The sequence below is a fragment of the Phyllobates terribilis genome, unplaced genomic scaffold (genome assembly GCF_046119375.1).
Source record: "Phyllobates terribilis strain yellow unplaced genomic scaffold, ASM4611937v1 Scaffold_1__5_contigs__length_1240528914, whole genome shotgun sequence".
Lineage (NCBI taxonomy): Eukaryota > Metazoa > Chordata > Amphibia > Anura > Dendrobatidae > Phyllobates > Phyllobates terribilis.
In genome coordinates, this window is record NW_027362761.1 from 415,411,406 (window position 1) to 415,432,958 (window position 21,553).

Here is a 21,553-nt window from a genome sequence, read left to right on the forward strand (position 1 = left end):
TAAGGGATAACAAACTTTATGCCAAACTGGAAAAATGTGTTTTCGCTGTTCAGGAGGTGCAGTTTTTGGGGTACTTGTTGTTATCTTTGGGTTTTCGGATGGATCCAGAGAAGATCCGTGCAGTCCTTGATTGGGACCGTCCCGAGAACCTGAAGGCTCTACAACGTTTTCTGGGCTTTACTAATTTTTACCGGAAATTCATCCAAAATTAGTCTGTAATTGTGAAACCCCTTACTGACAAGACTAAGAAGGGGTCTGATTTTTCCAAATGGTCGGATGCCTCCCTCCAGGTTTTTTCTTCCTTAAAGAATCATTTTGCCACAGCACTTATACTCTGTCAACCCATGTTTCCTAACCCTTTTTTGTGGAGGATGATGTGTCGGATGTGGAGGTTGGGGCTGTGTTGTTTCAGGGTCCGTCCCCTGGTAAATGGTGTCCATGCGCCTTCTTTTCTAAAAAATTGTCTTCGGCTGAGAGAAATTATGACATGGGTAATAGGGAACTTTTGGCGATCAAATTGGCATTCGAAGAATGGTGAAATGGGCTGGAGGGGGCTGTCCATCCTATTACTGTTATTACTGACCATAAGAAACTGTCATATCTCCAGTCAGCTAAATGTCTCAACCCTAGGCAAGCCAGATGGTCCTTGTTTTTTACTAGGTTCAATTTTGTTGTCACTTTTCATCCAGGGGTCAAAAATGTCAAGGCTGATGCTTTGTCCTGGAGCTTCCCTGGTGGTGGTGACCATGAGAATCCTGCCCCGATATTACAGAAAGGGGTAGTCATTTCAGCACTGTATCCTGAACTGGAGGGTGAGGTGTTGGAGGCTCAGGGGGACGCCCCTGCCTCCTACCCTTCAGGAAGGTTATTTGTACCATCTAATCTGCGCCGCAAAGTAATTAAGGAACATCATAACTCTGTTACTGCTGGTCATCCATGTGGTAAGGCAACCGAGGACCTCCTCTCTCGTCGTTTTTGGTGGCCGGGGTGGCAATGGGATGTGATTGAACATGTATCTGCTTGTACGCAGTATTTGCGCGCATTCTAAGGTTTCGCATACCTGTCTGTTTGGTACTCTTCTTTTGCTACCTATCCCTAGTAGGCCATGGACACACTTGTCCATGGATTTTATTACTGACCTACAGGTTTCTGCAGCCAAAACTGTGGTTTTGGTGGTTGTAGATAGGTTCAGTAAAATGGTTCATTTTTTTGCATTACCTGCACTTCCAAATGCCAAGACACTTGCTCAGGTGTTCATAAATGAGATCGTGAAGCTTTGCGGGGTTCCCTCCGATGTGGTGTCAGATCAGGGGACCCAGTTTGCTTCCAAGTTCTGTAAGGCATTCTGTTCTCGACTGGGGGTGCAGCTGTCCTTTTCCTCTGCCTTCCACCCTCAGTCAAATGAACAGACCGAGCGTGTCAATCAGAATTTGGAGACCTACCTCAGGTGTTTAGTCTCCGAAAATCAGGAGGATTGGGCATCCTACTTACTGCTGGCAGAATTTGCCATTAATAATCATCGGCAAGAATCCACTGGCAGGTCACCGTTCTGTTACGGTTATCACCCACAGTTTGGTATCTTTAGTGGGGGAGGAGCTTTTGGAGTTCCTGAGGAGGAACAGTTTGCTTCATCGCTCTCCTCAGTATGGCAGGGTGTTCTGAGTAATTTAAAGATCATGGGAGACAGGTATAAACGTACGGTTGACAGAAAATGCTTGCCAGGTCCGGACCTGAATGTGAATGACTTTGTGTGGTTGTCTACCAGGAATATAAGATTGAAAGTTCCTTCTTGGAAACTGGGACCTAGGTTATTGGTCCCTATAAAATAACCGCCGTCATTAACCCAGCAACGTTTCATCTTGAACTTCCTCAGGCCCTTAAGGTCCACAACGTGTTCCACAGGTCCTTACTCAAGAATTATGTGGGACCTCTTGAGCCCTCGCCTCTACCATCGCCCCCAGTAATGGTTGATGGTAATCTGGAGTTCCAGATTTCGGGGATTGTAGACTCTCGTCTCCAACATCGTTCTTTTCAATACTTGGTGCACTGGAAGGGTTATGGTCCAGAGGAGAGTATGTGGGTTTCAGCATCAGAGGTGAGCGCTCCCAGGTTGGTTCTTTCATTGCACACCTCTTATCATGAGAAACCTGGTCCTGAGTGTTCAGTGGCCACTCGTAAAGGAGGGGGTACTGTCACAGGTGTGTCAGAAGTGACAGACAGTCGCCCTGCAGTTGGTTGCAGAAGATCTCTTTGTTTGGCATTACAGACACCTATCACACAACTATCTAAAAGTAGTATAACATATCTATAATGGATTATTCATTAATCCTAAATACAAAACCCACTCAAATAAACAATGAACAACCACAAAGTAATTTTAAAATTATTCATTTAATAAATTTTTATATTAAAAAGAAATAAATACATATAGAAATCAAAAGACATGATTATAGAAAACAGACTCAGGGATATACAATAAATACCCAATAATTAATTCGCTGTGGGGCACAAATCAATAAAAAGAAATATAGAGGGCAAGTCCAGACTATGTGTTAAAGTGCACAGTGCAATGAATACATATAGCAGCAACTAAAAAATATAAATAAATTAAATCACAGTGGATATACTGTATATAAATTAGAGTGCTACGTTAAATGCATTAATGTGACCAAGTAAACACATAGGGAGGTATAAATACCTTATAAATACCATATAGATAGGCTCCACCACTTCCAACGCCGTTTCGCCGGATGGCTTTCTCAAGGAGTATACTTGATATAGAGTACATTTAACGTAGCACTCTAATTTATATATATCCACTGTGATGTAATTTATTTATATTTTTTAGCTGCTGCTATATGTATTCATTGCACTATGCACTTTAACACATAGTCTGGACTTGCCCTCTATATTTCTTTTTATTGATTTGTGCCCCACAGCAAATTAATTATTGGATATTTATTGTATATCCCTGAGTCTGTTTTCTATAATCATGTCTTTTGATTTCTATATGTATTTATTTCTTTTTAATATAAAAATGTATTCAATGAATAATTTTAAAATGACTTTGTGGTTGTTCATTGTTTATGAGGTTAGGTGTTCATCTCTCTGAAGTCGACTAAAGCTAAGCTATCTTCCCTTGTTTGTTTCCCCGTCTTTAGTTGCCAGTCAGGATTGACTAGCAGCACTCATCCCTCTTCCTTCCCTAGCCAGGGCCTAATGCCAGGAAAGACATATATATAGGGACGTTAGTGGAAACAGGGTGATATTAGATCAGCCTAGAAGGTCACCATTCCCCCTTTCCCTAGTGTCTGGGCTCCCTTTCTCTCTTCCCTTTGTGTTGCACTATGTCTTTCCCACACCTTGCATGATAGGCTGCCAGCTTTCATCACTGTTATTCTATACAAAATTATAAATATATAGTCAAAATGATCTTACATTAATAGAGTTTTAACACTGGCATATGTGTGAAGTCCTATTAGTTTGATCATTGTGATCATAGTGTGATCCAGTTTTCTCAGATGAGGAGAATATGGAAACTAACAATATCTCCAATTTCTTCATTCAGTCTGTCTGTGAAAATTGGATGACATTCGAGTGCAGTCCTATTTTTTCCACGGACTCATTGACTTGCATGGCTAAGTGTGATCCGAATATCAGATGCGATTTTTTTCCTCGGAAAGACTACACTGTGTGCAGAATTATTAGGCAAATGAGTATTTTGATCACATGATACTTTTTATACATGTTGTCCTACTCCAAGTTGCATAGGCTTGAGAGCCAACTACCAATTAAGTAAATCTGGTGATGTGCATCTCTGTAATGAGGAGGGGTGTTGACTAATGACATCAACACCCTATATAAGGTGTGCTTAATTATTAGGCAGCTTCCTTTCCTTTGGCAAAATGGGTCAAAAGAGAGATTTGACGGGCTCTGAAAAGTCCAAAATTGTGAGATGTCTTGCAGAGGGATGCAGCAGTCTTGAAATTTTCAAACTTTTGAAGAGTGGTCACCAAACAGTCAAGCGTTTCATGGCAAATAGCCAACAGGGTCGCAAGAAGCGTGTTGGCCCAAAAAGGCGCAAAATAACTGCCTATGAATTGAGGAAAATCAAGCATGAAGCTGCCAAGATGCCATTCACCACCAGTTTTGCCATATTTCAGAGCTGCAACGTTACTGGTGTGCGATATTCTGGGATATGGCCAAGGTAAGGAAGGCTGAAAAACAACCCCCTTTGAACAAGAAACATAAGATAAAACGTCAAGAATGGGCCAAGAAATATCTTAAGACTGATTTTTCAAAGGTTTTATGGACTGATGAAATGAGAGTGACTCTTGATGGGCCAGATGGATGGGCCAGAGGATGGATCAATAAAGAGCAGAGAGCTCCACTCCGACTCAGACGCCAGCAAGGTGGAGGTGGGGTACTGGTGTGGGCTGGTATCATCAAAGATAAACTTGTGGGACCTTTTCGGGTTGAGGATGGAGTGAAGCTCAACTCCCAGACCTACTGCCAGTTTCTGGAAGACAACTTCTTCAAGCAGTGGTACAGGAAGAAGTCAGTATCGTTCAAGAAAAACATGATTTTCATGCAGGACAATGCTCCATCACATGCATCCAACTACTCGACAGCGTGGCTGGCCAGTAAAGGTCTAAAAGAAGAAAAAATAATGACATGGCCCCCTTGTTCACCTGATCTGAACTCCATAGAGAACCTGTGGTCCATCATAAAATGTGAGATCTACAGGGAGGTAAAACAGTACACATCTCGGAACAGTGTCTGGGAGGCTGTGGTGGCTGCTGCACGCAATGTTGATCGAAAACAGATCAAGCAACTGACAGAATCTATGGATTGAAGGCTGTTGAGTGTCATCATAAAGAAAGGTGGCTATATTGATCACTAATTGTTTTTGTTTTTGCATGTCAGAAATGTTTATTTCTAAATTTTGTGCACTGATATTGGTTTACCTGGTGAAAATAAACAAGTGAGATGGGATTATATTTGGTTTTTATTAAGTTGCCTAATAATTCTGCACAGTAATAGTTACCTGCACAAACAGATATCCTCCTAAGATAGCCAAATCTAAAAAAAAAACCACTCCAACTTCCAAAAATATTAAGCTTGGGTATTTATGAGTCTTTTGGGTTGATTGAGAACATAGTTGTTGATCAATAATAAAAAATAATCCTCTAAAATACAACTTGCCTGCTAGCTCACATAATTCTGGGGGGCTAATCTCATTGCTTTATAGGGGTCTGCTGGACCTAGTATTAGCAAAACACCCCATAAGATCAAAAGAAAAATGGGAGGGCATGATAGGCCCTATTGAAGAGGGGCTGTGGTCTGAAATACTGGAAAGAGTTCCCCAGTTATCTCTGAGTGAGTCCCACAGATTCTCCCACTTACAGGTGCTGCACCAGTCATATAGAACACCCCAATTTCTCCACGATATAGGGCTTCGACCAGACTCCCTATGTGTTAGATGTAAAACATCCCCGGCTAACATGCTTCATATGATGTGGACCTGCCCTGCTCTGGAAAACTTCTGGAGGGATGTAATAGCGATCATTGATAGAACATACTCAGTCAATTCAGATCCCTCACCATTAGTATGTATACTGGGAGATATAGAAGATCTGAGCACTGACAAACATGGCAAAATAGCGGTGGCACGCATGTTATACATGGCTAGGAAACTAATAGCCCAACATTGGTTATCAGAGAAGGCGCCCACGGTGACAGAATTTATAAATAAGATTAATTGGTTATTAAATCTGGAAAAAAGTATATATCTGAAAAGGAAGGCCATCTCCAAATTTGAAAAAATATGGGCTCCATGCATTGACTGCTCCGGCCTAGCATCCAGAGAACTGCATAGATTTCGACTTGGTCTGCTATGATTGATGTATAGATTACTTGACAGGTGCAAAATCCTACATTGGACTGCTTTTGGCATGTATACAACTGCTCCAAAGCAAGAGTTAGATACCCCTTAATATAATTGTGACTATTCATACTGTAAGATTGTTAATTTGCTGTGGACAGAAATGTGGAACATTTAACTCAAAATGTTTTGTTTGAAAGGGCAATGTGTTCAGGGGGTGGGACAGAATAGGGACTGGGTCCCTTCCTTGGTTGGGTTGTTTTATTTGTTTCGCTGTTGTGTTACAAAAAAAGTTTTAACAATAAAAAAATATTTGATTTAAAAAAAATATAACTTGCTTTATAATTCTGCACACAATGTATGTTCGAGAAGAAAATCGAACATGTACATGGCCCCAATAGACTAACATTGGTCTGATGTTTTCTTGGATGGCACTTGGACCAAAAATATAGTCATCTACACCTGAACTTAAAGTGGTTATCCAGCCTTAAAAAATATTGATGTGATTAAAAAACATAAATAAAATAAACTCACCTCTTCTTGCCCAGTGATCCAGAACAGACGTTCCACCAGATTGCACCTAAGCAAAATGCTTGTAAATATGAACAAAGTGCACCACTGGAGCTTCTGTGCAGGATTGCAGGGTGGGTTGGGAGAGCGGAGAAGAGAGTAGTGTTTATTTGCTAATTTGTTACATTTTTTTATGGTTGGATAACCCATTAAAGGACAGCAGCATTTGTGTAGTGGAATCCGCATTGATATATAGTATGCACCATTTGATGCAGGTTGTCACTGCAAATTCACTGTGGATTACTTGTAGAAAATGTGAAGCAGATATGTCAAGTGTGGATGTGCCCTATAGATTCTGTCCTGGATAATACAAACATGCGGTAGATGCTTTATTTCAGATTCAGTACCAAACCTGTCGTGCACTGTTTCTGGTGTGGCAGCTCGGCTCCTGTTAAGTGCAATACCACACACAACCTGAGGACAGGTGTGACACTGTTTTTGAAAGAAAAAAGTCATGACCGGTTTAATGCAGTGTGAATGGATCCAAATGTCTGTATACAATAAAAACAATAAAAAGTAACATAAGGCTATGTGCCCACGTAGCAGATTTGAAGCAGAAATTTCGTGAGCGTTTTTGTCTCTCCTTGCCAGAAAAAACGCATGCGATTTTTACATGCGTTTTTGACACATTTTTACATGCTTTTTTGAGCATTAATCAATGATTTTTGGAGCTAAATAAAGTTGCTGAGACATTGCTTAAGCCCTTGGATTAAGAACTGGGGTGAGTATATTGGTTAATTTAAATGATTAAAGAATGGGTATGTAGTATTTCAAATAAAGTGTTTACACTGTGTCTGTGTGTTTCCTTACTTTGTTTGGTCATGAAAAGGTCTGATTGACATCTTGACATCACCAAACAAAAGAGATGGGTGTCAGCTAGTCCTATTCACCCAATCTTCATTATCATTTCTATTCACGTAATTTATGCGACTGCTGTGAGCTGTTTTATTTAGCTTGGGAATGTGCCACTAGGCAAACATTTTCCCTGGCCATAATTAACATCTCACAGCTGGTTCCTTAGCCCCTACGTCCCCCCTCCCCGATCAGCACTCAGCAGCACTTTGCACACAACACAACGTATTTATGTTGCGTCCAAAACGCGGAACTATAATGCCGCAATTTTGTGAAATGAGAAATCACCACATTCCACTGCATCGCTTGACCATCAGGTGATCAGTGACATCACCGCAGGTCCTGGGAGAACACTGCGGGGCGCTAGCCGCCGGACAGACAGTATAGCCCAGGAGGACACCTGGGGCTGCCGTAGAGGTGAGTATGAAGGTTTATTTTATTATTTTTACTTTTTGATTCTATTTTTTAACTGGCGCTGGCACGCGGGCTGGGAAAAGCAGGCTGCCGCTTCTCCCATCCGTGCTGCTCTCGCTGTTATCACCCGAAGCAGCGGTCGGATGAGAGGAGTAGCAGCCTCCTCTCCCAACCCAGGTACCAGCTGTGCCGCGATTTCGGGGCAATTTTGCGCCTATTGATTTACATTGAAAAGCAGCAAATCCGCATGTATACAGTGGTGGCCAAAAGTATTGGCACCCCTGCAATTCTGTCAGATAATACTCAGTTTCTTCCTGAAAATGATTGCAATCACAAATTCTTTGGTATTATTATCTTCATTTAATTTGTCTTCAAGGAAAACACACAAAAAGAATTGTCCTAAAGCCAAATTGGATACAATTCCACACCAAACCTAAATAAGGGGGTGGACAAAAGTATTGGCACTGTTTGAAAAATCATGTGATGCTTCTCTAATTCATGTAATTAACAGCACCTGTAACTTACCAGTGGCACCTAACAGGTGTTGGCAATAACTAAATCACACTTGCAGCCAGTTAACATGGATTAAAGTTGACTCAACCTCTGTCCTGTGTCCTTGTGTGTACCACATTGAGCATGGAGAAAAGAAAGAAGACCAAAGAACTGTCTGAGGACTTGAGAAACCAAATTGTGAGGAAGCATGAGCAATCTCAAGGCTACAAGTCCATCTCCAAAGACCTGAATGTTCCTGTGTCTTCCGTGCGCAGTGTCATCAAGAAGTTTAAAGCCCATGGCATTGTGGCTAACCTCCCTAGATGTGGACGGAAAAGAAAAATTGACGAGAGATTTCAATGCAAGATTGTGCGGATGGTGGATAAAGAACCTCGACTAACATCCAAACAAGTTCAAGCTGCCCTGCAGTCCGAGGGTGCAACAGTGTCAACCCGTACTATCCGTCGGCGTCTGAATGAAAAGGGACTGTATGGTAGGATACCCAGGAAGACCCCACTTCTTACCCCGAGACATAAAAAAGCCTGGCTGGAGTTTGCCAAAACTTCCTGAGAAAGCCTAAAACGTTTTGGAAGAATGTTCTCTGGTCAGATGAGTCAAAAGTAGAGCTTTTTGGGAAAAAGCATCAACATAGAGTTTACAGGAAAAAAAAAGAGGCATTCAAAGAAAAGAACACGGTCCCTACAGTCAAACATGGCGGAGGTTCCCTGATGTTTTGGGGTTGCTTTGCTGCCTCTGGCACTGGACTGCTTAACCATGTGCATGGCATTATGAAGTCTGAAGACTACCAACAAATTTTGCAGCATAATGTAGGGCCCAGTGTGAGAAAGCTGGGTCTCCCTCAGAGGTCATGGGTCTTCCAGCAGGACAATGACCCAAAACACACTTCCAAAAGCACTATAAAATGGTTTGAGAGAAAGCGCTGGAGACTTCTAAGGTGGCCAGCAATGAGTCCAGACCAGAATCCCATAGAACACCTGTGGAGAGATCTCAAAATGTCAGTTTGGAGAAGGCACCCTTCAAATATCAGGGACCTGGAGCAGTTTGCCAAAGAAGAATGGTCTACAATTCCAGCAGAGCATTGCAAGAAACTCATTGATGGTTACTGGAAGCGGTTGTTCGCAGTTATTTTGGCTAAAGGTTGTGCAACCAAGTATTAGGCTGAGGGTGCCAATACTTTTGTCTGGCCCATTTTTGGAGTTTTGTGTGAAATGATCAATGATTTAATTTTTGCTTCATTCTCTTTTGTGTTTTTTCCTTACAAGCAAATTAAATGAAGATAATAATACCAAAGAATTTGTGATTGCAATCATTTTCAGGAAGAAACTGAATATTATCTGACAGAATTGCAGGGGTGCCAATACTTTTGGCCACCACTGTAGATATTATACATGCGGGTTTGCTGCGATTCAATGCACGTCAATGGGAACGATTTCGCAGCGAAATCGCGCCTAAATTGGTAGTGCTGCTAATTTTTCCGCAATGATAATTCGCTGCGGATATTTGCTCATCATGTGCATAGCACATGCGGATTATCATCGGTAACCATGACAGACCTCGTACCAAGCATTTTTAATGCGTTTCCGCGACAGAAATACCGCCACGGAAACGCGTTTAAAACGCAATGTGGTCATACATCATGATAATTAAAAAAAGCTTGTGCAAATGACCAAAATGACAAGCAGAAAGTGTCTGGTACAATGGAGGGGATATGATAAGTAACAGGAAACCATCATTTTGAATATGGATTTGACTAAAGTAGGTATGTAAGTCAAGATTAGTTCAACAGAGCAATGTATTTGCAAAAGATTAATAACATGTACCATCTTAATATCATCTGTTCAGATACGTAAGAGGAGCTAAGCTGTGTAAAGAAGTGTTCACGGGCTGAAATGTAAAGTATCTCACCAGCGGTCTGGAGTGCAAACTAATGTATAAAGTGTTACTTCATTAAGTATCACAGTGATTAAACAGACATTTTCCTGAAAGGTTACTATTTCAGAATCCCCCATATGTGAGAACGTTCTCGTCTTATCCAAGCTGCTAAAAGCTTTAAGTGGTTAAGTAAATTATTCGTACCTCATTGCCTCTTTCAGTTGTTCTGACGTAATCAAAGTCGCACACGACAAAGGCAGTGATATAAGTTGACATTTTCAGCGTAGTATTAAATGTTGTAACAGTCCATTTTGTTCCATTGACATCTTCCCTTTCGGCCGCAGCTAGAGAAAATTAAGTCATGTTATTACAGACATATTCACACTAAATAGATTTGATTCAGACACCGGGTGCAGACTCTCATGAAAACTCGGCTTTGAAACGTTGCGCTTTTTGCAGATGGAAAGTTGTAACCACAGACACAAAAATAGACAACAAATTGAATAGAGTTGACACTGCTGACCATGCAATCATCTGGTGGCCTGACCGACCCTATCTGTCCAATGTCTTGTATTTTATCCGGTTATAGGAAATCTGAAATCAGAAACTGCATAAGGCATAAGGTGCCCATTGCACACATATCTGACCAGAAATTAGTGCCATTTATTACTTGGGATTACACAAGTAAAAAGGTTGACTATGGTTATTTAATGAGAATCTGTCAGCAGGTTTTGGCATATAATCTTTGAGCAGCATAATGTAGGGACCGAGAGTCTGATTCCAGTAATACAGTGGGCACGAAAAGTATTCAGACCCCTTTAAATTTTTAACTCTTTGTTTCATTGCAGCCATTTGGTAAATTCTAAAAAGTTCATTTTTTCCTCATTAAAGTACACTCTGCACCCCATCTTGACTGAAAAAAACAGAAATGTAGAAATTTTTGCAAATTTATTAAAAGAAAAACTGAAATATCACATGGTCATAAGTATTCAGACCCTTTGCTCAGTATTGAGTAGAAGCACCCTTTTGAGCTAGTACAGCCATGAGTCTTCTTGGGAATGATGCAACAAGTTATTCACACCTGGATTTGTGGATCCTCTGCCATTCTTCCTTGCAGATCCTTTCCAGTCCTGTCAGGTTGGATGGTGAACGTTGGTGGACAGCCATTTTCAGTTCTCTCCAGAGATGTTCAATTGGGTTTAGGTCAGGGCTCTGGCTGGACCAGTCAAGAATGGTCGCAGAGTTGTTCTGAAGCCACTCCTTTGTTCTTTTAGCTGTGTGCTTAGGGTCACTGTCTTGTGGGAAGGTGAACCTTCGGCCAAGTCTGAGGTCCAGAGAACTCTGGAAGAGGTTTTCATCCAGGATATCGCTGTACTTGGCCGCATTCATGTTTCCTTCAATTGCAACCAGTCATCCTGTCCCTTCAGCTGAAAAACGCCCCCCTTGCATGATGCTGCCACCACCATGTTTCACTGTTGGGATTGTATTGGGCAGGTGATGAGCAGTGCCTGGTTTTCTCCACACATACCGCTTAGAATTATCACCAAAAAGTTCTATCTTCGTCTCATCAGACCAGAGAATCTTATTTCTCATAGTCTGGGAGTCCTTCATGTGTTTTTGAGCAAACTCTATGTGTGCTTTCATATGTCTTGCACTGAGGAGAGGCTTCCATCGGGCCACTCTGCCATTAAGGCCCAACTGGTGGAGGGCTGCAGTGATAGTTGACTTTGTGGAACTTTCTCCTATCTCCCTACTGCCTCTCTGGAGCTCAGTCACAGTGATCTTGGGGTTCTTCTTTACCTCTCTCACAAAGGCTTTTCTCCCACGATTGCTCAGTTTGACTGGACGGCCAGGTCTAGGAAGACTTCTGGTGGTCCCAAACTTCTTCCATTTAAGGGTTATGGAGGCCACTGTGCTCTTAGGAACCTTGAGTAATGCAGAAATTCTTTTGTAACCTTAGCCAGATCTGTGCCTTGCCACAATTCTGTCTCTGAGCTTCTTGGGCAGTTCCTTTGAGCTCATGATTCTCATTTGGTCTGACATGCACTGTGAGCTGTGAGCTCTTATATAGACAGGTGTGTGCCTTTCCAAATCAAGTCCTATCAGTTTAATTAAACACAGCTGGACTTCAATGAAGGAGCAGAACCATCTCAAGGAGGATCACAAGGAAATGGACAGCGTGTGACTTAAATATGAGTGTATGAGCAAAGGGTCTGAATACTTTTGACCATGTGATATTTCAGTTTTTATTTTTTAATAAATTTGCAAAAAAATCTACATTTCAGTTTTTTTTTCAGTCAAGATGGGGTGCAGAGTGTACTTTAATGAGAAAAAAATTAACTTTTTAGAATTTACCAAATGGCTGCAATGAAACAAAGAGTGAAACATTTAAAGGGGTCTGAATACTTTCCGTACCCACTATATGTCACTTATTAGGCTGTGTATTGCTGTTTCATTAAAATCAGTGCTTTATCAGTGGAAGTTTATCACTATAGGACTAGGTTCCTTGTGCCTCCTAGTCCTTCTGCTCTGTGTAACTCCACCCCCACCTTTGATTAGCAGCTTTCTGTCATTATACAGTGCACACATAAAGCTGCCAATCAGTGGTGTGGGCGGGTTATATAGAGCCCAGCATTCCAAGCACTGCTAAATCTGCTGCAGAGAAAACAGTGATTGTATCAAAGTGACAGCATGCAGATCAGTAAGTGACACATCACTGGAATTAGGATCTCAGCCCCTTCATCATGCTGCTATCAGGCTGCATAGAAAAAAACCTTCTGACAGATTCCATTTAATCACAAAATCATTGTTTATATCTACCAACAACTCCAGTAATAATTCTTCTAATTTCTAAAGGGTGCACTATCTGGGTGACAAGACCTCTGAGCTTAAAAGTCTTTAAATAGTCCTTCCTGCTCTTAGCTAACTCTTAGTATCATCTGTGTGGACATGTACTATTCAACACAATATCAGGCATGATATGCATTGTGACTAGTATTATTTGGGCACTATGGGGCCGATTCATTAAGACCAGCATTGCGCACGCCAGTCTAAATCAAGTGCTTGCTCAAATAGAATACGTCAAATTCATTAAGATGTGCACACCACTGAATGAATTTGGCGTAAAGCTTTGATGAATCATCCCCTATAGCTTGTATTATGAGTTCACCTTATTCAAAGTGTATGGACTTTTGATTTCTATGATATTATTACATTGACACTATTTTATTTGTCCCATTCCAGTTCATGTTTTGTTATATTTACAACCCTCAATATTGAAATTGCAACACTAAAATAAAGAAGGTAATGATGTGCAAATGATGAAACAAAATTTTCAAAACATCTCGATTTCCTTAGTATCGAGAATGAGCGCCAGATATATACACACTTACACGTCTTGGCATAGTTATCCATGTTATCAATGAGGTTATTAATGGTTGCCTGAGGAATCTTCTGCCACACTGAAAGCTGGCAGCTCTCTTTGCAATTGTTGACCAATGATGTCCCAGATGTTTGCCATGGGAGACAGCTCCAGTGAGACTGCAGCACATGGTAGCAAGTCTAGACCATGGAGGCTGCTCATAATTGCACATCGCGGTCAGATGTTGTCATGTTGAATTACAGCTTTTGAGACACTTTGAAGAAATGGAAGAATCACTGGTTCAAAGACTAATTCAATGTAACACCGAGTTGTTAGTATACCTGAATGAAGACTGGAGGGGTCTGGCTACCCTTCATTATACCACTCCACACAATTATCCTAGGAGTAGGACTGGTGTGACGTTCCCTCATGAAGCCCTCTTCATGGCGTTGCCCTTGTGGTCGCCAACTATCATTACATTCAAGACAAAAGCGGGACTCATCGAAAAAGATGATAGCACTTAATTCCAATCTTCATTGCCATCTGCACCATGATAGCCTTTAAGAGCAGTGGCAGGAGGTCAATGGAATACCTCTAGCTGAACATCTGGCTCATAGTAGCCCAATGTCATGCAAATGCCTTCTAATGGCTTGTATAGATGCTGTTTGATGCCTTAGGCTTGTTATGTCATGTCAAATTTCACTTGCAGAATTGATAAATAATTTCTCCAATGTCTCCCAGGAGTTGTTTTACAACACGACAACACCAGGCTGCATCTTGTTCATGCTACTATGAGCAACCTAAACTTGCTACCAAGGCCTGCAGCATCTCTGGACTTGTCTTCCATTGCGCACATTTGAGAAATTATTGGTCGGCAATTGAAATAGAAGCTGCCAGCAGTGGATCTTGATGATTTTTGTTTAGTTAGGGTGTTTGGTACGTGAGTGCTCTTATGTTATTTGCATACTTTTGATCACATACCAACTAACTTATCTTTCAGCTTCTATGAAAGAAACATTACAAGAAGCAGGGAGAGAAGCTAATTGTCATGTGACCAGAAGTATACAAATCACATAAATGAGGTCACATGCCGACCACTCAAACTATGAAATGGAGCGGAATCCTATTAGTGTGTGTATCACACACTGTTAGAACTTTCAATGTTACATTTCCCTGCATGCTTAAAGCAATGTCTGGAAAACACAGGATATAATGGAGCATTTTACCATCATTAGTGGCAATTAATCATGATTAGGCAATGATCATAGTAGTATAACGAATAGAGATGAGAAGATCTTTTAAAATTCAAATTTGCCAACGGATTGCTACTGGATCCGTTCTAACTGATCACTACTGGACATGTGAACATAGCCTAAGACATATAAGTACTATAGCAAACCATTGGCTACAATTGCATTGTGGGGGCGCCTATGAGCTGGCAGTTGGAGCTCTCTGTTATTAGTGACGTCTTCGAGAACTAATCAGCAAAAAATATTTCAGTTAAGGAGATGGAATTTGTAGTTTGGCTTTCATAAGTGTCTTGCTCACTAGAGCCACACAAAGCCTGGTTACAAACCTCTCAGAAAAGACTGGTTAATGTGAACCATGTATCAAGCCAAATAGCTTTTAGAAGACCTTAGAGGACAAGTCCTAGAGAAGCACTATGCTGGAAATAGCTATAAAAGTATTGCTAAACACCTGGGTGTACATCCACCCATGATTAGACAAATTGTCTATGAATATAGAATACTCAGGACTGTTTCTTCTGTCCCTAGGCATGGGCATCCTGGAAGACGTGACAAAAAATTCAGTGGTAACAGTGAAAGACCTATTGAAGACTCCACAAGCTACAAAACTTCTGTGTCCACTATTAGAAATGGTGCTGTAAAAACATACTTTTTGCACAATGTTAAGTTTGGAGGAAAAACCCCACTGCGTGCCAACATCAAAGTCTCATCCCAAATGTGAAGCATTGTGGAGATGGCTTCATGATTTAGGGCTGCTTTTCTATCTCAGACTCTGTCTGCCTTTTGCGATAATTGACAAAACAATTAACTCAAATATGTATTAAACAATTTTCATTAAAACATTTTAATGTACAAAATTGTGACATGTAGTAGACTACCCAAGAACACATTTAGGTGGGGTTGCCACAGGACATGCCTCGCTTGTTAGCATATGCTAATTTTGCGAGCTGGTCTGCCAGATTAATTTAGCAAAATCAAGACTGGACAAGTATGTAATTTACAGGAGAATTTAAAGTCTGCAGTCCAAAATATCAAGCTGACCCAATGACCCAAAGCAAGTAAATCATCTAAAGAACACTTGAAGGAAAAGATTTATGATTTGGACTGTAGCATAACTTAAAATAAAAAATGCTATACATGCAAGGCATCCCAGAAATATTGATGAAATGAAACACATTTATAGGGAGGAATGGTCCAAATATTCTCTCTAATGTTGTGCAGATTTAATTTGCAGCTACATGTTTGGTGGATGTGGTTGCTGCTAGAGGGATTTACATGTTACTGAATTCATGGGATCACTTGTCCCTACACTATAATGTTTATTCAATGTGCTCAGTAAAAAAAACAAGATTCATAGAATCATAGAATGTTAGAGTTGGAGGGGATCTCCAGGGTCATCAATGCAGGATTCACTAAACCATCTCAGACAGATGTCTGTCCAGCCTCTGTTTGAAGACGTCCATTGAAGGTGAACTCACCACTTCTCGTGGCAGCCTGTTCCACTCATTAATCACCCTAACTGTCAAAAAGTTTTTTCTAATATCTAATCTGTGTCTCCTCCCATTCAGTTTCATCCCATTGCTTCTAGTCTTTCTTTGTGAAAATGAGAATAAAGCTGATCCCTCTACAGTGTAACAGCCCTTGAGATATTTGTAGACGGCTATTAAGTTTCCTCTCAGTCTTTTGCAAACTAAACATTCCCAGATCCTTTAACCGTTCCTCGTAGTACATTGTTTGCAGACCGGTCACCATTCTGGTCGCTCTTCTCTTTACTTGTTCCAAGACATGTACTCTGCCGTTGTTTATGTTGTATTCGTTTAGTTAGATTATGTTTGTCTATAATTTTGACATAGATACTGATCTGTCCACATTTTTTAGTAATACAGAAATATAGATAATCCCTGCACCCTTCCACTTGGCTGTCTGTCACACTCTGCTCTTCCCTTAAACATGGTGTACTTACATCCATGCTGGTCATCCTCCTCTTTATTCTCTTTTGCCAGCATTTTGATTGTCAGATTTCACACTGTATTTTATTATTCTATGCTCTGATATCAATCCCATTATGTATCAGTGCAACATAACATTGCCAGCTAAATCCAGTGCAACCAGTGCCATGTCTGCCTGTTGTGGGGACAGTAAAGTTTTCATTTTTCTTACAAATAAGGTAATAAATTAAAAATGTACCTAAATACTTCCAGATTAACATATCGAAAAAAATGTATTAAGAGTCTTAAGCATAGCGACTCAAAAATTGTCTAAAAGAAAGGAGAACCAAGAGTCCATAAAGCTATGATAAAATAACAATTTTATTGTAAACAATAATTAAAAAACACACATATATGGTATGTTATGTCAATGAAAAAGTCCTAGTGAAAAGCTGGTAGGCTACTGCACCAACAAATGGGTTACACTGTATTTGAGTAATGCGTTATACCAGAGACACATGAATATACTATAACTATGTATTGTCTATTCTCTAAAATTAACATAATGTGTTAAGTCAGTATTCGTGATTACATCACATGCTAAAGAAACTGGTGCAGAATATATAATATTATTATTTCATCAAGTCAGTATTCGTGATTACATCACATGCTAAAGAAACTGGTGCAGAATATATAATATTATTATTTCATCTTTTTACATTAGCCAATGGCATAGATCATCTGTATTTGAATTATGTTGAATTGTTATTTTATCATAGCTTTATGAACTCTTGGTTCTCCGTCTTTTTTTATATATTATGAGTTTATAGTCAGAGAGGATAAATGTATTTTCCTTAATTTAAACTTTGTTACAAGAGACGTCTAGTCATCATCAGTAACTATAAAATGTGTTTCTGTCCCCCCTGTTGAGAACTTCTGTGGTATAGTCCATGCAGTTTGTCCTATGGACAAGTCATCAATATGTTAGTCTTAGACAACCCCTGTAATAGTTTATATTCAGAATGGAACAAGTGTAGTTCAGTAGAACCGCATTTAGTCCAGGTGCAGAATCCAAAAATATGGATTGTTATACATGGGTAAAATATGCTCCTCTAGGTGAGGCTTTAACCATCCTGTCTGCAGGTAAATGTATGGAAAGAGTTGGTGGTAGTCAGTGGTTTTCTTTTCCTGTCAATAAAAAAGGACAAATAGCAGATCTACAGTTGAAATAAATCTATATAATTTATCATGCCTGCAGAACCACTAGTAGTCCAGTGTCAAGACTTAGCATTGTGTACCTGAGAAAGTGTGGTGGGGAATGGGCTCATTTCACTAATGAATGTTTTGCTTTTTAGAGGAATAAAGTTTTAAAGTAACAATTAAACTTAAATCCTGATATCACAAACAAGGTATTGTGTCAATCATTCAACTTTATCATTCAACCTCAATTTTGACGTAAAATAAAGACACTGAACATAACAATAATATGTTGGACATACCTATAGTTGGCATATTAGATAAAGCCACAAAGCTTGAATTGTGCACAATTCTAGTTTTAAAAGTTGCTTTAAGTGCAGGTTCATCAAAGCATGGGTAAACTGTCCTAGCAGATGTCGGCTCCAGTTCTGATGCAACTAGGACCCTGTGAACAGAAACTGTGATAGTGATCATGACCTCATGCAGCATGTGTATGAAATTCTCTATGCAAAACATAGAATGAATCTCATTAAAACCAGGAACAATAGAAAACACTATAACAATTAGATGACGAGGTGAGATTTATATATATGGTCTAATTGTAAAATAGTTATGTTGGTATTATTTCTATTTAAATCAAATTGGAGAAAATGCTGTAATATGGAACTTTACATGTAATCCATCAAAGAGGACTTGTCCATTGCCAATAACCTATAATTGTTGTATCTGGTCTAAATGCTGTTCTTCTGAATCTGGCAGGTTTTTTTTTTTTGTTCCTGTGAATCTCCATTCCTGAGATATGATTGCCTCTTCCTTTAATATAAATCTAGTCTTGCTAGCCAAGTGAGCATAATCCCACAGATAAGAGTTGAGGATCATCCTCCTCAGTTCAAAAGAGTAGACTATCAAGGGACATGTGTCAGGAACGGAGAGGAACAGGAATGGAAAAAAAAACAGACCACTAGATTTAGGAGAATAGCGGCATTCAGACTATGTAAAATTCCGTATTCACGGCAAGTCCTCTTTAAGGTTGTAGGATTGTAAATAGGGTTCTTTATGACTATATTATTGATCCAACTATTCAGTCTACAGTCTTTAATAGAGGCCATATCACTTTGTTTTATTGATTATTGGGTGGATCACTCCCCTCTCCCCCCACAACTTGACATTGATAATATATCCAGTGCGACGAATCTGCACCTCACCACCCGCCTGATGACACTATTAAGTCAGACGGATCATGTGATACGGATCCGCACTTTGCACCAGTGTGACTTTCCGCACCCCTCGGGGACACGTAAGGACAGATTGGTACAGTTTTACACAGACACCCTCTGTCCTCATGAGCTCAGGAAGGTACAGGGAGTGAGAAGAGGTGGCCCACTCAGTCACTGATGTGGCACCACACTCACTCACACCCCTGACAGCTTGAGAGGCCCCTTTCACTAGCCACAGTGAAACAGAACTTTATCAGCCCGGTAGAGCAACCACCAGTTCCTAACCGATATAAGCCCGGTCCGTTAACGGGAATTATAGCAGGCCAGAAACCAGCCCCGGTAGCATGGGAAATTAAACTGAGAAATGGACGTGTGGATTCGTGGATCGAGATAAAAGACCAGTCCAAGGTTAAATTATATATTTACTTGCCTTAAGGGCACACTAGACAATACACTATATACACAAGGGTTATACATTTATAATGGTCAGATATGCAAATACAATAGTGGTAGGACAAAAGATATAAGCAGATGAATCATGTCAATCACTGGTGACACCTGACCATGTGTGCACTGGGCCTCATGGGAGCCTGAGCTTCCAGAGGGTTCCTCGATCCATGGACCGCAAGCAACAAAGTGAGAGAGAGCAACATGGCCTTACTCTAGTTTATATCTCCCTTGGGTACCTCCCCTCCTGCACTCTGGGCTGACCCTGAGTCCCCTCTCCGTTCCCCTGGCAGATAATGACTCCAAAACTTCAGATGGGTCATAATAACTCCTTAATGTATAGTCCTAGGGAGGCAGTTATGGTGTCATTGGATCCAGCTGGGACCCTGCTACGTGTGGAGACTAAACACAGCTGTACTATCTGTTTCCTGCTAGCTATTCTACGTATCTCCCTATCCTTATGTGCTAGTATGGGTCGAGACGTATAGTATTTCCATAACTTGATAGGAATTACTATCTGTCTGAACAAAACAGACAGCATGGTTTGGATCCACAGGGGGTCTTCCTGTAGGAGCTTACTAGCTAGCTGGTAAGGGTGTAAATCCTGAGTTTGCAGCTGAAAGGCGGGACCACCTGCGGAGCCAGGTGTCTTGTTATAACTGCACATGCTTACAGAATGATTGTAAGCTGCCATTACATCCCCCCATCTTTCACATCAAAAATTATATATCAGAATCTGGTTGTGAGCAAAAAACAGCCACAATATAGATAGCGGAATTACATTTATTTAGTCTTCATCAGAGACATCTAAGGAGGGACTTGATTATAGGCCCATTTACATAAGTCTAAAAGATGGACAATAAGTTCAGAATAAATGTTCCGTACACAATGGCAGACTAAAAGACTAGAATTTACACCTGTCAAGAATTGTGTAATAAATTGTCATGTGCGATCATTTAATTGCTACATTGAACTTGATTCACTGTGTTCACACTGTCAGACCACTGGAAGAGTAGGTGCAGAAAAGGCATTGAAGAAAATGTTAATGGCTCGTCTAAGGAGCAATCAATTTCCATTTACTTTGTACAATTAACAAACGAGCAATGAAAATTACTTTGCTGAATGAGCGGTTTTACACATATTCAACTCATTTACATTGCACAATTACGGTGAACAATGAGTTGGAAGTATTGAAATGTTAGCGATTATCTAACTTGTACAAATATATAACAGGCATATATAAAAATATTGTGAAGTGCTGTTCCATATAAAATCCGCTCATAAATCAAGGAGAAAAAAGGTTCAATTTCTAGAGGTATCCAGTAGGAATGAGCGAGCATGCTCGGATATGGAGTTATCTGAGCGTGCTGGGGTCTGGATTGAGGAGCCGGCGTACTCGAGTCAAATGCTTGGGTAGTCACGGCCGCATGTATCATGGCTGATACACTGCCGCTAAACATGCAGAGAATGCCAGTGTATCAGCTCCGGCTCCTCCATCAGATCCCGAGCACGCTCGGATAACTTCATATCCGAGCATGCTTGCTTATCCCTAGTGTCCAGTCTTTTTTTACCACGGGCTTTATTAATCTGTGGAACAGCCGACCTCAGGAGTTGGTCAATCATTGCTTATTTAGAAATGTTTACTGATGTCCCTTCCTTTCATTCATATCCTCTTTATCCTTTCTTAGTTTAATTTGATGAATATTATTAACTGTTCTATTTAACAATTGCTTACATTTATTGATAACAAGAAATTTAAAAAAAAAATTGTAACATAAAATATAATAGAAAATTGTGTCAGTTCTTAATACTTTATAATGCTTATAATAATGTGAAATCTCCTGTAAAGTATACATTCATACATTCATTCTAAAAAAAAATTGAGCACAAGATTACACAATGACATTCATGTAAAACATCTGCTCCGTTCAGCATCACAAACTGGAATCCAAGTACTCCTCATTCTTCAAATGTATTTGGGGAATGAAAAAGTATATTTTATCACAGCCTGATTCTAGCTGTAAAATGACCAGATACACAGAAGAAAAAAT

General features: G+C 40.2%; 1 protein-coding gene across 1 annotated transcript in view; it reads right to left on the reverse strand.

Moving 5' to 3' along the window:
- The window catches only part of LVRN (laeverin), a 201,705-nt gene that overhangs the window by 98,058 nt on the left and 82,094 nt on the right, over positions 1-21,553 (reverse strand). The window contains exons 2-3 of the mRNA XM_073677039.1: positions 18,141-18,283; positions 10,310-10,449 (exon numbers count right to left, since the gene is read on the reverse strand). Of these exons, the coding sequence (XP_073533140.1) occupies positions 10,310-10,449; positions 18,141-18,283 (283 nt within the window). The remainder of the gene's footprint in view (positions 1-10,309; positions 10,450-18,140; positions 18,284-21,553) is intronic.